The sequence below is a fragment of the Pleurodeles waltl genome, chromosome 5 (assembly GCF_031143425.1).
Source record: "Pleurodeles waltl isolate 20211129_DDA chromosome 5, aPleWal1.hap1.20221129, whole genome shotgun sequence".
NCBI classification, from domain to species: domain Eukaryota; kingdom Metazoa; phylum Chordata; class Amphibia; order Caudata; family Salamandridae; genus Pleurodeles; species Pleurodeles waltl.
Genome location: NC_090444.1, coordinates 1,803,797,134 through 1,803,812,927, shown reverse-complemented (window position 1 = coordinate 1,803,812,927; position 15,794 = coordinate 1,803,797,134). Strand labels below are relative to the sequence as shown.

The 15,794-nt window shown below is 42.0% G+C and overlaps 1 protein-coding gene across 2 annotated transcripts in view; it reads right to left on the bottom strand.

Annotated features, from left to right (window-relative positions):
- LOC138296817 (zinc finger protein 318-like) overlaps positions 1-7,576 on the bottom strand; it is a 450,875-nt gene extending 443,299 nt beyond the window's left edge. Inside the window, exon 1 of one of the 2 annotated variants that reach the window (XM_069236271.1) lies at positions 7,160-7,576. In XM_069236271.1, the coding sequence (XP_069092372.1) occupies positions 7,160-7,375 (216 nt within the window). In that variant the 5' untranslated portion in view covers positions 7,376-7,576. The remainder of the gene's footprint in view (positions 1-7,159) is intronic. The other variant, XM_069236272.1, reaches the window with a different exon arrangement.
- Positions 7,577-15,794: the final 8,218 nt, after the last annotated feature.

The following is a 15,794-nucleotide window of genomic DNA, read 5'->3' as shown; positions in this document are numbered from 1 at the left end:
TGCAATCCCACTAAATTAGGTGGTGCTTTCTCCCCCTCTGCTACCCTGAACATAGATTTAGCCCGACCTTTGACACGAGTAACTATTTGGCCACGTCCATCATTAGAATGGGCTGTGTGAAGATTTTGGAGTACTCCCAAATGCATTATTTTGTGGGTGTGTACAAACTTCCCAGGGCATTCCCACCCTGAAACACCCTCTTCTCACACCTCGGGTAATATTTTCTCATAAGAAAATGTAGGTATAAGTGAATCTTTTTAGAAGTGCACATCTACACTTTGACACTAATAAACTGAAAAGCGGTACCATTTGCAAACCAAAGTTGAAACAAGCATTGGCAACTTACAGAGCCTTATACAGCCAAAAAGACTAGGGGTGTCTAACTTGTGCAAAGGAGGGCCAAATCCATACTAGATTTTCAGGATTATCACATAAAATAAATATTCATTTAATTTCATTGGAACCAATTAGGATAGTCGGTGGTAATTCTGAAAGTCTGGCCCTAGATTCCAACCTGCCCTCATGGTCCCAAGTTGGACATCTTTACCACCTAATCCAAAACTTTTTAGGAACTCATCCTCTACTGCAACAAACATTTTTTATGTCTTACACATTTGTAGAATGTCCAGGTGAGTGGCTTCTTCCAGCCTTTTTGGAAGTACATGGATTTCTTTGCTGGCAATATCTCTGCTCCAGTCAGGCACATGTTATGCAAACCTTTCCTGTTAGGCACGGACTAATGCATAAATGACTGCCCATGCTGTCGCGCAGATTGAGGGCACCAGCCTGTCAGTAAGCTTGGGGACCATTCTATTAGCATAGTCATCTCTGACTACTTTGGTATAAAAAAAAAAAGCATCAGGAACTGGCCAGAGCAGACTGTAACACAATCTATTAATGTGTCTTTATCAGCCCACATACTTCATTTGAGAATAGGTGGGTTAAGTTGATTGTCTTACAGGACATGAAGATATATTTTATGTTTTGTCCCATGGACAAGCAGATTATTATTAGAAAATATGTCAACACTCCTGAAAGATGTAACCCACAAAAGAGAGCTAGAGGGGTACAGAGTGTCTGGCAGTGGATTAAAGAGGCCATAAGTGGATTCAAGAGTACGCAATCTTGTTATTCGGAGCGTTGATATTTAATAGCGCCGGAGTGCAATTATGTTGTGCGATATGGATTTATGTGGAGCGGCTTGGAACTATGTGTAATGATGTTGAATTATATTGTGTGTATTGCAATTATGTGGCGTGGAGTGGAACTAGGGGGTTTGAGTGGAACTGTGTGGCGTGGAATTGTTTGGTTTTGAATTGTGTGTGTTTGAATTGTGTGGTGTTGAGTGGAACGATGTTTATTGGAATTATGTGGTACTGTGTGTAGTGGAATTATGTTGAGTGGGATTGTGTATCGTGGAGTGTAATTGTATGGAGTGGTATCTGTAGTGGCGTGAAGCAGGTTTATGTGGTGTGGCACTGAATTATATAGCATGATGTGGAATTTTGTGGCGTCTACTGTATGTATATGGTCTGTAGTGGATTTGTTTCTCGTGGCGGGTATTTATGTGGTTTGGTGTGGAATTGAATTGTGTGGTGGTGTGTTTGACAAAGCCCAGTAAAGCAAGTCAAAATTTGTCAATTGTAAGCAGCGATAGTACTTCTGCCAGTTATCTATAAGAATCTGCTATTACTGAATGGCCATTACGGCACATACATTTTATAGCACATAAATCATATAAATACTGTGTAAAAACAATGCTTTAGGTTTAAGTGTGTGTGAATACTAAAATCGAACAGAGCACGCGTGCACCGAGTACCAGCTAGCAACAAGGTACCATAAATATAATTTAGAAGATACTGATGCAGAATCAAACGTATTAAATGTATGTAGTGTTTTTTTGTTAAATTTGCAAATGGTACTATAAAAGGCTGATAGCGCATCAGAAATCATAAGCCTTTGAGGAGAGAGCAGATGACTGCAATACCTCACGCTGTATAAACGTCTATTCAGAAATAGGAAAGTAAGGCTGGAAAAGCATTTTATTTTTATTTTAACATAATGAAGTCTTGCAAGCATTCTTGCCTCACACTTCAGAGTGCAGAGCAGCCTGATCAGATTTAAGGCACCAATAACGGAGACAAGCAATGCCCTCCCGACGCCCGGGACATCTTGTTTGGGGTCAAGGGCAACAAGTTTTTATGTTTACTTTGTCCTTGGGACAAGTAGGCCCAACCCCCTGCAGCACAAACCCTTTGGCTGCCTGTTTACAGAGAGTTGAACTCTCTGCAGTTGAGGTAATGTGTTTCCAAAAGATAATGCTGTTCGAACTTGTATTTATGGTTCATTATTTGAAAGCCTTCATTATTAGGGTGCGTGCTGTAAATAAATGTTTTAAGGTCACACAACTGACGTTGGTTCCAGTACAAAAAAAAAAAACGTGTACACACATGTTTGAAAAGTTTGGGCTAAGAGGCTAAGTATAATGCTCCCAGAATGCTCTCCGATTATATGCAAATGAAGTTTCATTTAGTAAAATGTGTTGATGCATGCTAGTATTTTCCAAAAATATTTCTAATGGAAAATCAGTGTAACCATTTTCAACACGATTATGGGAAGCATGAAAATAAACAAACACTGACAAAGCCAACTGATCTGACATACTTTTATAAGTCTTTTAGTTTCATCAATGAGTGTCTTGTTTTGACATGGCTTTTGTAACACTTTATTGTTGTGGGAGCTACCAGGCCCTCAACATTGTAACAAACATTGGCAAACCCCACCCCCCCAAAGTTTTTGAACTCTTAAAGCACACGTTGCCACCAGCGGCATAACAAAAGGCCCCGCAGCCGCCCTCCAGGGGGCCCCGTCAGCACAGCACCTGCCCTGAGTGAGTCTGGAGAGGGAGCTCCTCCATGTTCTTTGCAAAGGGGCACCCTCCAGTTTCGTTAAGTCACTGATTGCCACTGTAGTTCCTGACACTGAACAAAACTACTTTGTGTGGCAATATACTCCTTGTGGAAGAGCAGAATGCGATCACTCACAGTAAAGCCAGCCGAAAGAGAGAGAAATAGAAGTTTAATAAAAACAAAATGTCTTTGTTAACACCAGACCTAATTAGGGACCAAGACCCACATGTAGGTAGCTTTTTGCATGTCGCAAATAGCGACTTTCGCTGTTTGCGAAGTGCAAAAAGCACATTGCGATGCACAAACCCAGTTTTGCGATTCAGTAACCTGGTTACCGAATCACAAAACGGGTTTGCGACTCGCAATTAGTAAGGGGTGTTCCCTTCCTAATTGCAACTCACAGTGCAATGTAGGATTGTTTTGTGACCGCGAACGCGGGCGCAAACCAATCGCAGTTTGCACCCATTTCAAATGGGTGCTAACACTTTCGCAAAAGGGAAGGGATCCCCATGGGACCCCTTCCCCATTGTGAATGTCACTGTAAACATTTTTTCAGAGCAGGCAGTGGTCCTGTGGACCACTGCCTGCTCTGAAAAAATGAGACGAAAACGTTTCATTTTTCGTTTTTGTTATGCATCTCGTTTTTCTTTAAGGAAAACTGGCTGCATTACAAAAAAAAAAAAAAAAAAAAACTGCTTTATTGAAAAGCAGTCACAGACATGGTGGTCTGCTGTCTCCAGCAGGCCACCATTCATGAGGGGGTCGCAAATTGCGACCCACCTCATGATTATTCATGATATGGGCATTTGCGAAGCCCTTGCGAATCACAGATGGTGTCAAGGACACCATCCTACATTCGGATTTGCGACTCGCAATTTGCAGGTCACAAATCTGAACCTACCTACTTGTGGCCCCAAATTCTTAAAGAAAGTCACAAAAGTGCACCCATGGTATATGTAGTACCCCTATAAAATATTTGTGAACTGTATTTTAGCGTGGGTAAATACGATGTGTAGATTTGCTCATGTGAAAATCTATTGAGCATTTGCAAGTTCATTTTCCCTCCAGCCACTTTCTTCCCAACCCTGGAAGAAGTTCTAATTCTGCCATTGTCAGGAGTAAATGCCCAACCTTTCTTATTATGGGAAAATATTAGAGAGAAGCTGGTAAAAATCTTTAAAACATGCAGGTTAGAAGGTTTGCAGACTCAAAGGTATTCCAGCCCTGGAACTATTGCTTACTGCTTCCTCCAGCCCCAGTATGCAGATCTGCAGAAAGGTGGCAAAATAAGGAAATTGCTACAGTAGGGATTGAAACTCCAAGTATTCAAGCCCTACTATGGTAGTAGCCCTGGCATAATCAGAGAGGCTATTAATTGCTGCCATAATTTGTCGCCACACTACATGGCACCAAAGGGACAAGTAGATCTTTTTACAGGACAAGTAGATTTGAGAAGCAACCTGTCCCCTGGACAAGTAGATATTTTAATAAATTCCACACCCCTGGGCCTGAGAGAGGAGAGAGAAAGAGAGAGAGAGAGCATCGAGATGCGAGGCTAAGCAAGTTTCACATCATATTATATATATATAGAGAGAGAGAGAGAAATATTTTTAGAGGACACTGCAACCAACAAATCAAATCGCTTTAAGCCGTAAGAAGTATACGAAAAGTATATACGAGGTCTGACGATTATGCTCGACCTAAAAGAAAAAGTTATCACTACATTGGTAAACTGTACAACTGTTTCTGGACAGTTCTTGACCACAAAAGCAGGCAAAACATCCCCCAAACAGCATGTGTGTAAAAAGAACAAGGAAGACAAAATAGATTGTCTCTTGAAGCACTAAACAACACTGGTACTGGGAATAATCCAGTCCCAACTGTTTCTCGTCTTTTGGACAAAAAATTATTAAATGCCTCATAGGTATCCATGGAAGGATTTAAACTTGCAGATAAAATATGAAGGTTTCATAAAATGTAAATAACACCTAACAAATTTGGCAACAAATTAGTTGTTTGAGGCTTGAAACCATCTGGCATTTAACAAGACTTTTCAGAACAGGGCTCTTCTATATGCAGTGTTGTCCTGTTTGCACTTTAGAGAACCCTGTCAGTTATCCTGGAATGTTCCTTTTATCAGGCCAACCGTTCTTAATGAACTTTCTCACACAAATCAACTCAAAATCCTTTTCTATATCATCTTTCTATTTTGTTTCCTGAACAACATGGTGCTCAAGGTTCAGGATATTTATATCTTGTAAAGTGTATGCTACTTCACATTCATTCATATCTGCATCAGTATGATCCTTCTCTGGTAAAGTGAACCTGAACATACAATATGCATTCACATTACTTTTCCCTGGGACATACTCCCAACAAAATTGAAACTCAGCAATCTAGAGGCTAGTCTAGATAACTCTGCTGTCATGGGACGACCGCCGATGGTGCCATAATATGCACCAAAGGTTTGTGATCCATTTTTATGATAAATTTGGTACCCCCAAAAAAAGGTCCTGAAATGCTCCGCTCCCCAAACACAAGCCAAAAACTCTCTATTAGTAAATATGTTCTCCAGCTTCTTGTAAGACTCTCAATGCATATTATACAATGCATTCTCCCCCATGATCTCTTTGCATCAGAACTCCCCCTAATAAATATTACTTACAATAGAGCAAGCGTGCATCGTTAAAGTTACATATATTCCAAAGGTGCCACTGCTATCACCCGTTGCAAAGAACACGCATTATCCGAAATGGGCACGAGCGTAACATTGCACCAATGTCACGCTCGTGTACATTCAACATATGTAACACTATCCATGTATGTTCTTATCTTCAGTAGTCGTGTTTCAAACGAGCAAGAGCTACAGTAAGCACAGCAGCCCTCTGTGGTGCTACTGTCACAGATAACAATAAGACTGCCCAACAAACGTGAAATAATCTACAACGTTATTGTGAGACAGTATTTCTATCATGTGTTATGACAGACTGGAATCTACTCAATACTGTAGTTTCTACTGTCAAAGGCAGCAGCATAAGAGTGGGGAGAATGATGCCCATTCAAACAATACTGGCAATAAAAACAATGCTATTTTGCTGCTTTATATTCTTCTCTAACAACGGATGGGTCGAGCTAATCAAAATGTCAGAGACGGACCTTTTGGCAAGTACAATAGCAATTATCACTGGGTTTCGGAGACACTTGTGTCAGACCTAAAAAAAAAAAAAAAAACGTGCCTGCCTTTGTGATAATGATTCAAGAGACATCCCTTTGCAACCATGTGCATGAAGGCCATTGCCCCTACACTTAAATCAAAATGAGGGCGCCCACAAGTCCGAAAAGTGAACTCTGGTGCAACCCAACAACAGTTCAACGGTTTAAAAAAAAAAAAATCACAGATAAAGTCCTGTCACGGTAGAGTAGTCAAACTGGCGAACGCCAAAGACCAGAGTATTTGATGCACTGCATGACAAAACCTTGTCAGTGAGAGCGTGGGCTTAAGTGTCAACTAACAGTGCCTCGAAAGGTGTGAACCTGGCACTGGCTTTCCAATGAGCCGATGCTGCAGAACAGAGTTGACTAATATAATGTCTGAATCAAAATATGCAAACGATTATGTGTATTACTAGCAAACAGAGATACTCAAAAATTATGTTTCAGGGCGACTATCCCGTTCGCTGAATGCGTTCAGGACGCCAAGAAAATCGCTTCTTCAGATTATGCACCTATTATCGAAACAAGGTTTAAAGCTACAATAATCCCAAACGGCTAATATCAAACACGTCGCTTGTGTGAACTGTCCTCGGAATCCTTTATATAGAAAAAAAAAATGCTGGCTCTGGGTTTTTCCAAAGGGCAAGAGTGCCAACGTGCCTCGAGATATAACAACATAGATGCTACGCAGGCCACTCTTCCCCTTTCTGATGAGGATCAGTTCCCAGTTTACCCAACACAGGTAAAAGCTGCTCAACCACCTACCTCATCTGCTGCAAAAAGACCCCACCATCTTAAACAGCTCCCTATCAACCCCATCCCTGCGCCGATTGCAGTTCTCCATTCTCCCCGCAATGAGATCTCGAAATCTAACGCATATACCTACCGCCCCCACACACACTCATCACCCCTTCCCGCACACCTCCTTCTCATGCAGCCACCCCGCATCTCCTCCCGTGCCCCCCATCAACTCTCTCACACCCCCACCCTCCGTCCCCTCCAGGCCTCCGAGCAGCGCTCAGCCCCTCAACACTCACCCTTCCCGGCAGATCGGGCGGCATGTCCCTCCTGTAGGGTGGCAGGGGCGCCGACGACCCTATAGATCCGAGCGGCCCCAACGGAGGCAGCGGGGTCAACGGAGGCAGCGGCGGCATGGGGGGCAGCGGCGGCAGGCTCGGAAGCGGGGGCAAGGGAGGCAGCGGCGGCAGCAGGCCGCGGCCGACTTCGGGGCTCAACGGGCGCGGTCGGTACATTTCGCCGCTCGGGTGGCAGGGCAAGGGCCCCAGGGTAGGAACCAAAGGCGGGGCCCGCGACCTCTGAGGGGAATCAACGACCGGCGACGACGGCTGACAGGACCGCGAACATTCGCCACTCGACGACTTGACGTAGAGGGGCGCGCGCGAGACTGAGAGGCCAACGGGCACGAGCGCCGCAAGGGGGTAGGCCGGAGTGCGCATGTCAGGCTGCGCGCGGGCACCAACGCTGGCGACCAGCCCACGCAGCGTCACGTGGGCACGCTAACAGCCATGATAAGGCCAGGCTCAACATATTTGGTGTTGTAACTGTAACACACCGAAATGGAACCTTTTAATTTTTTTTGAGCTAATGTCCGTTTTTGCCTGTTCCCAAGATGGCTCCGGACGTCTTTAATCTCTGTGGGGAAGCGTCTCTCTACACGTCAAACCGGTTCGCGCTGGCTGTCACAGGCATGCATGAGGGGAAATTAATGACAAGACGAGGCCGTGTATTTGTATTGTGTTCGTAGTTGTATGAACGCGCATTTGGCCCAAGGAAATTAGAGCGATTTTTTTTAGGGCCGGGTAGTTTAAAATATTTTTTTTACGATCACAGAGCCGTTGCTAGGATTCGAGTCTAGTTCACGCCCCTCCCCCTTCAAATGCGAGAGCTTTAGCTCCAGGCCAACCCTTTTACCGTTCGAGGCCGGATTATGCTTTTCTCATAATATATTTGCTGTGAAGGAAGAGGTAAAAGCAGGGGCCCTCAAAACCTTTAGACACAAAACCTAGAATATTTGGCCTTCTCAAACGTGTCAACATTTGGAAAGCAGAAAGACGACAATTTAAAACAAAATTAATCGGAGGAATGTATTCCCCAAATTGTATTGAATAAAGAGTGGACAATTTCTGTTGGGAAAAAAACTAAATGAAAACCATTTTAAATCAGGACTTTTAACCCTGAAAAGGGTGTTTTGGCAAGGCACGTTAAGTCTCCGAGCAGACAATTGCCTTTCTCTCTCACACAATCCCATCATTCATGATTCAATGCCAGCGCTACTATTTTTTGACAGAACTAACATTTCTCAGCGTAATCTTGGTCCATTATTTCGGGCAACTGGAGATTGAATCTGCTAAAAGGTCAAATCCAGCTCCCTCAGCAGGTACAGACTTACCAGGAATTCTCTGAAGCTGTAAAGGGATCTGAAATCAAATGGCAAGATCAAAGAACAGCTGCAAGTACAGTTTAGGAAAAAAATATGTGAGTAATTTAATTGCTCCATTAAATGACACTGGAATATGGGATTTTTTTAAGCAGCAGAAAACTAAAGTAAGTCAATTTTGGTATTTGGTACCTAAAGCAGGAGTTGACATGTATGTGAAGTGTCTTGCAGTTGCTGCTGGAGTTACAAACTTACAATTCTTCAGTAGTACATAATTACATTTTCTAATGCAGAACTAACTATGTTAGCGAACTGAAAACTGAACTGAACTACCATGCCATCCAGCATACCATTCTGGTTTATCTAAAGGGCCACACCTCATAATTTATAGTTAAGAGTGTAAGGGGTTTTGGGATATGTTTATTCTATACCCTTTACAGCCTGCTGCTGCACAGCCTGGAATGTATGTTTAAATGTAACATTAGTAATGTCATCATGTGTATGTGAAAATCAGTTGGAGAAGGAGACTGGGCAGAAAGCTATCTAGCTCCTGGAGAGAGAAATTATACAGGTATTTAACATCATCTGTACTACAAATAAAGGCGCTACCTACATGAAAACAGGAATCTAGTATCTTGGTATGTCATTACACTGGTGACGCGTAGGATTTGTTTTCTTCTGCTCATGCTGTTTCAAGCTCACCACTACGTTAAAGATATACAAAGGTGTTTGCCGGAAATTTGCCATTTCTGTGTGGTCATCTCAGATTTTTTGCCTTTTGCTGGAGCCTATATTTTTGCTGGCATGAGAACGTTGTCCACGTTACCCTTGCTAACCAGAAGTAAAGTGCCTGTGCTTCCCCTTTTAATCATGGTGGAGTTGGTATGTTCCCAAGTGGTATATTTAACTTATCTATAAGTCCCTAGTTCATGATGTAAGGTGTACCCAGGACCTGGAAGTTAAATGCCACCACTGGACTGCAACACCTATTGTGCCATCCACTTTAGTGGCCGTGCAAACATGTCTCCAGGCCTACTGTTGTAGCCTGACTGTAACTGTGTAAAAACTGAAATTTGAATTGTAAAAATAACTATTTTTAACATGTCAATACCTCCCTTTTAAATATTAATAAGTCACCCATATGTAGGCCGTGTAACACATAAAGCAGGTGCATGGTATTTAAACATAGAGCATAGAAATTGAATATTAACATGTCCTTACAATGACTAGCCCCCACACGTTATTTTCACTATAAGAATTCTAGTTGAGAAACACTGAAAAGCCATATCAAATAATAATACTGTATCTTAGGAATGGGGCCAGCTAGAAAAACAATTAGCCAACTTTTTTTTAATGTATATTAAAAATCAAAATCCAATCAGTGGTAAAGTTGGATTTTTGATAAATGTTATAGTAAAATAACATTTAGAAAGTTACTATTTCCCTGCCTGAAGTTCCTGGAGGCTGATTTGCATTTGGCTCTCCAGCTTCTCACAGCATTGTTTAGCCTTGAATAGCTGTAAAAAAGGTGTGAATTCCCTCCCAGGAGCAAACAATAGGCTGACCTGAATGGGCAGAAATTACTCCCCAAAATATGTGGGCTGGGGACTAGAAGCATCCTTTTTCACTACAGTGTCACATCCTGCTTGACAGGCGGGCTGGGTTCACATATAATACTTGGAGCACACTTGCAAGGGAGACAACAGCATGCCAAGACAATTCTTGTGTATCCAGTGTATGGCTGTGAAGCACCCTGCTTTTGTTAGGTCAGAGCCTACTAGACAGCTCAGCTGTCTGTTATGCAGAAGACATCTTGTGGAGTTTCATAAAGTTGACCTGGGAATGCATTATGCCTATCCCTTGCCGTTGGCTTTGTGGTTTGTAACTCACATTTTCTGCCTTTCCTTTTGCTGGTTTTATTTGCTTTAGGCTGTCCAACTCAATTTAATTCCTTCCCATGCGAAAGCCGTGTTTACAGTATTCTTACACAAATTAGTTTTCTGTAATAAACAGGCCTGTGAATCTTGTTCTTGTCTCGTCACTTTTGCTGGGCATTCAAAGACTGAGGTCAAATGTCAGATGCTGTCTTGCAGCTTAGGTTTGATGGAAGGGAAGCAGATCCAAAGTAATCAGTTCAGGCCCGGGATGAGATGACTGGTATCCATGGCAACTGGTCACCTCTCCCCAACCCTCAGCCCGGATCACACTTCCGGGGGGCACAGCAAAGAAGCATCTCTGGCTGAGTGCAAGCTAAAGCTCCTCGAACAATTCGGTCAGAGAGGAGTTTCATAATGCATGACTGTATAATTTAGTGCAGTAATGCGATAACCGGCACTAAAATGTGTTACCCCAACCTGTGCTGTGTGGCTCTTGGCAGGGATGCCGGACTGTGGCACTGTGTACCAGTTGTTAATCTGACTTTTGGTAATGCAGTTTTAAAAATCAATGTTATTAAAGTATGTGTTAGAAAAGCCAACAAACATAAATGTTGCATGCTGCCTCCCCATCCCTATGTGCTCGTTACTACACATTCCAAGTCCCTCCATGCTGTTTAGTGTATGTCCCTCACTGCCCTCCCCATCCCTCATGCTGTCTACTGCATCCCCCTGTCCCTCTGTGCTGTTTAGTGTACCATCTGTGTGTGCTCAAGGTGTACTTCCTCTCACCCTCCCTCCTTGTCCCTCCATTTTATTCCAGGTCTTAACATTAAGCACTCTATGAGACTGAATGCATTTCCTTGAACTCTCTTATGTGCTCCACCCTTTCCCCAAGCACCCCACCATTGCTTCTCCTTAACGTACTCCTCTGTTGCTCTCCTAAGCTTCCCAGTCCCTAAACAAAATGCTTTCAATGCAGATTAGTCTCCCCATGGAGCCTGCTCGTTTATTTTTTATTACAGTCTCTGATTTACTTTAGTTAAAGGAAGCACATCCACAACCTTCACTTCCCATACCACACACGTGTAATGTGTCTTCTGTTGGTAGGAACTTCAGTATGTTTGCTCACACATGTGCACTGCAAGAATAATATGAATAGCCTGTTTGAGTAGGCACTACCTCGTTGGTGAATGCACAACACTATCAAGTGTTTTGCATGGATACATGTGCACATTACTGGGGTGTTATCACAGAACGGAGGAATGTGCACTGCTTTGCGGGGTCTTTATAGCACAAACACATTTCCCCTGGTGTTGTATAGTGCACCTAATTTAAGTGTGCATCCTTGCTGAATATGTGCCTAATGTAGGACTGCATACTTTATTGTCAAGTGTTAACCTTATTGGTAGGTTTGCATTCAGAAGGGTTGGGCACCAGGTTGCTTAGTTTCACGACCATGTACATTTATTGGCATTTATGTATAAAATCAGCACGTATGCACATTATCACTGAGTGTGCATCACACAATTGGCATCACTGCCAGGTGTGCATCAAATGTCTGAGTGAATAGTGTGTTTAAGTCTGTACAACAGTGCAAGCATACACTGCATGCAGAAGTTTGAACATCACTGAACCAGATGCAGAAGCATGCACTTTTTTGGTGAGTTTTCAGACTTGTGTCCTATCATCCGTGAGCATGCACTGAGGCAGGATTGAGCTAATCGTTGAATGTGCACATAAGTGTGTTCATTCTTGGCAAGGGTTGGTGCACCTTCCTTGATCAGGTCTATCATTGATGGATTTGGACAGTACAGTGAAAATGTACATATCAGTTATGAGTCCACACAGTATAAATGAAAGCTTCAGTGCAGCATTGTTGAATGTAAAAGAAAAACTATTATGCGGTCAATGCTGGCAGTGTCATCAAGCTTTTTTCCTTTGCTTTCAGCCTTTTGCATCATAGGTAAGAAACATTGGAAAATTCAATACATCTTGCATAGGCAAGACCTATTGGCTTTGACAATGCTTGTTCTACCAGACTTCTGTCTCTGGGTTTGTTGTGGGTAGCATACCTTCTGCAAATTAGATTTTAGTATTAGCTGTGGGAGCACACTAGGGTTATCATAGTACACTGCACCTCACACATCCCCAGCACTCAGAGCCCAAATTTAGTGTGGTCAAAGACTTTCAGAAGCTTGAAAATACACTGACACATTGCATTCTGGGCCTGTTTGCACTAAGGCAAATAGAAACTACTGAAAAAGTGCCCTCACAAGGCATAAATCTGGCATCGCCAGGCACCCACTTTAGAATAGTTTCTTGATTCGGAATGATCAGAAAAGGACTGCACCTCCTACCTTTGACCTAAACGGAGCACTTAAGGACTGGACCTGTTGCCTGTTGTACCCAGGACAAAGATGTGGGCTGCAAGAGTTAGTTGGCTGACCTCCGGTATGGTTATAGGGAGACCACAAACTGTAAAAGGCCCTTTCCTGTAAGTACCCAGCTGGCCAGTGGGAATTGGACATGAACTGGACCCTGCTGTTGGCCTCTGCCTGACACTATGTGAGTCTCTGAGTATATCAAGTATGAACATAATGTAGAATAGACATAATGTGAGTTAAATAAGAGATAGTTTATTCAGCATCAAATCTAACAGGATCAAATTGGCAACTGCCTCTTTCTTCTTCAAAAGTCATTCTCCTTCTACAGTCTAAGTGACAACACTTAGCAAAACACATTTTCAATTGTTTTGATCAGATTTTTTAAAAATAATATACTTTAATTCAAGATATTTTTCTATCACTTCTTTCTATTCCTGTTCTGTCACACATCCTACCATAAGTTCACACACATCCACAGTTTCTTCATGTACTTCCTCAAAATGATAATTGTCTTTCACAGTTTCCACCAACCTGGAAGAAAAGTCTGCTGTTAAATTTAAACCCCAGGTATATTTTCCATTACAAAATTGAAATCCTGCAAGGCCACAGCCCATCTTATGATTCTTGAGGAAATTAAATCTAGACCTTTAGTTGGAAAGATCTCTTTCAATGGTTTGTGATCAGTACAAACTTTAAAAGAAATTCCCCACACAAAATTCTGAAATGTATTCAACACCTAAAATATTGCAGGACTTATTTTTCTACAGCTGAATAATTGAACTCAGCCCCTCTTAAGTTCCTAGGTGTACAGGCAATTAATTCTTCTTTACCATACCATGTCTCATTTGTTCAAGCAATGTCACAATCCCATTAGAACTTGCATCAGTAATTATGATGGGTTCATCTTCAAGTACAAACAATTACAAATTGGGTGCATTCTGTAATTCTCTTTTCACATTTTCAAACTCACCCTGACACTGAACAGTTCACTGACATTTTTTTATTTTTCCAAGTAATAATCTTATATTATTAACGTTTTCTGGCAGGTTCTGGATATGTGTTCCATAATATTCCACCATACCTAAAAAGGCCTCCTCTTTTGAACACGGTGAGGTCAACTTCTAAATGGTGTCCACCAATTCCTCCTTTGGGGACACACTCCTTCCTGAAATTAAATGCCCTAAACAAGTGACCTCTTGTACTCATCATCATCATCATCATCATCACTTTATTTCGGTAAAAATATACCATAAAAGCACAATACAAAACATTTAGAAAAATAGTAGTAAGACATAAAAACATTGAAGTTTGGGATAATACTCTAAAATCATAAAAACTTAAAACAGTGAGATACAGTACATGAACATTTACATAAATATACAGATAGAGTGAGGGCATGCAATATTAGTTATACTTTATCTAAGATGTATTGCTAACCATACGTTATGTTTCACAACTATAAACTGCATTGCCTGCTACTAATATCTATAGCTACATTTTATCTTTTAAAATTCCAAGTCTAAAATGCCAGCTAGAAACAAAAAAGGAACACACCAATAGCACAGATGGATCCGATTTGAATATTCTCAAAGCTGGTAAACAATTCCCAAAACCCATTCGTATGCATAAAGGGATGATCCAAAGAGCCCTCTGTTTGCGGTATGCAGGACATTGGAAGAGGACATGGATCATAGATTCTTCATTCTCACAACCCATTGGACATGACTTGGACCTATTGGTTGTATTGGACCTTTTATAGGTTAGGGTACACAAAGGAAGGGACCCTATTCTGAATCCGGTATACAGAGCACGTGCAAGTGGAGAAAGTAATGTATCCATGAAGTGCTCAAACTCGTAGTGGCATTTAATTTGTAAAAAACTGCCGGTCATGGTAGAGGACGAAGCTTCTACCAGTTGCGAAGTTTGGACATTAAGCCAAAAACCATCCTTCAATATCTGTATAGCATTTTTTGGAATGGAAGAATGGTCCTTCCAGTAGTTCCCCAAACCAAGAGAGGAAAAGGTCCGCTCTACAAAAGTGCACCATTTTATTTTTGTGGTAGAGTTGATACTCACCAGGTTGATCAGCCCAAGTCTATATGGGATGAGAGAATCTAATGACCAAAGTCGGATCCAAAACAACAATGGCCTTAGGGCGGTGATATGGCTAATTGGGAAAAGATTTAAATCCATTTGGATAGGCAAAGATGGAGTGCTAGGGGGAACACTTAACAACATCTTTAAGAAAGAGTTTTCCCCCCTTGCCAAATCCTCCAGGTTGCAGTGGCCCCACAACTCAGCTCCATATAGGCCCCCCCCCCCTTGCTAAAGATTTATATATTTCTAGAGCGGGAGTCATAGCAAATCTGGGGGATCTGCCTGCAAATCTCACAGTGCCACCCGCCCCCCTTTGTTTCAAACACATTGCTGATTTTTGGAGATGAGCATGCCATTTGTGTGAATCTTTCAATTTTAGTCCTAAATAATCGAAAGCACCCACTTTTTCCAGTGTGACACCCTCTAGGCGAATGGGTCTCCTCATCTTTTGCTTTTTATCCCCAAATACCATGTATTTGGTTTTTGTTTAATTAATTTCTAATCCATAATCTTTACAAAAGTCCATAAAACTCATGAGCAAGTTAGAGAGACCAGTAGCCATTTGTGATATTAGCAAGGTGTCATCAGCAAATAGGAGATGTGGGATCTTTTGCCCTCCCAATCTGGGGGCATCACTAGAACATTCCAGAAGATAGGGGATGCATGCATTGATGAATAGAAGAAATAATGTAGGAGCAAGCACGCAGCCCATTCTCACGCCACGGTTTGTGGGAAACTCTGATGTTAGTTCGCCTTTCGGGCCCCATCGAACACTAGAACAATTTCCAGCATAAAGATCTCTAATTATATTTAACATGGGACATGGAACCCCCACACTGCTCATAATTTCCCACAACTTTTGGCGTGGAACAAGGTCGAAGGCAGATTTCAAATCTACAAATGCCACAAAAAGGTG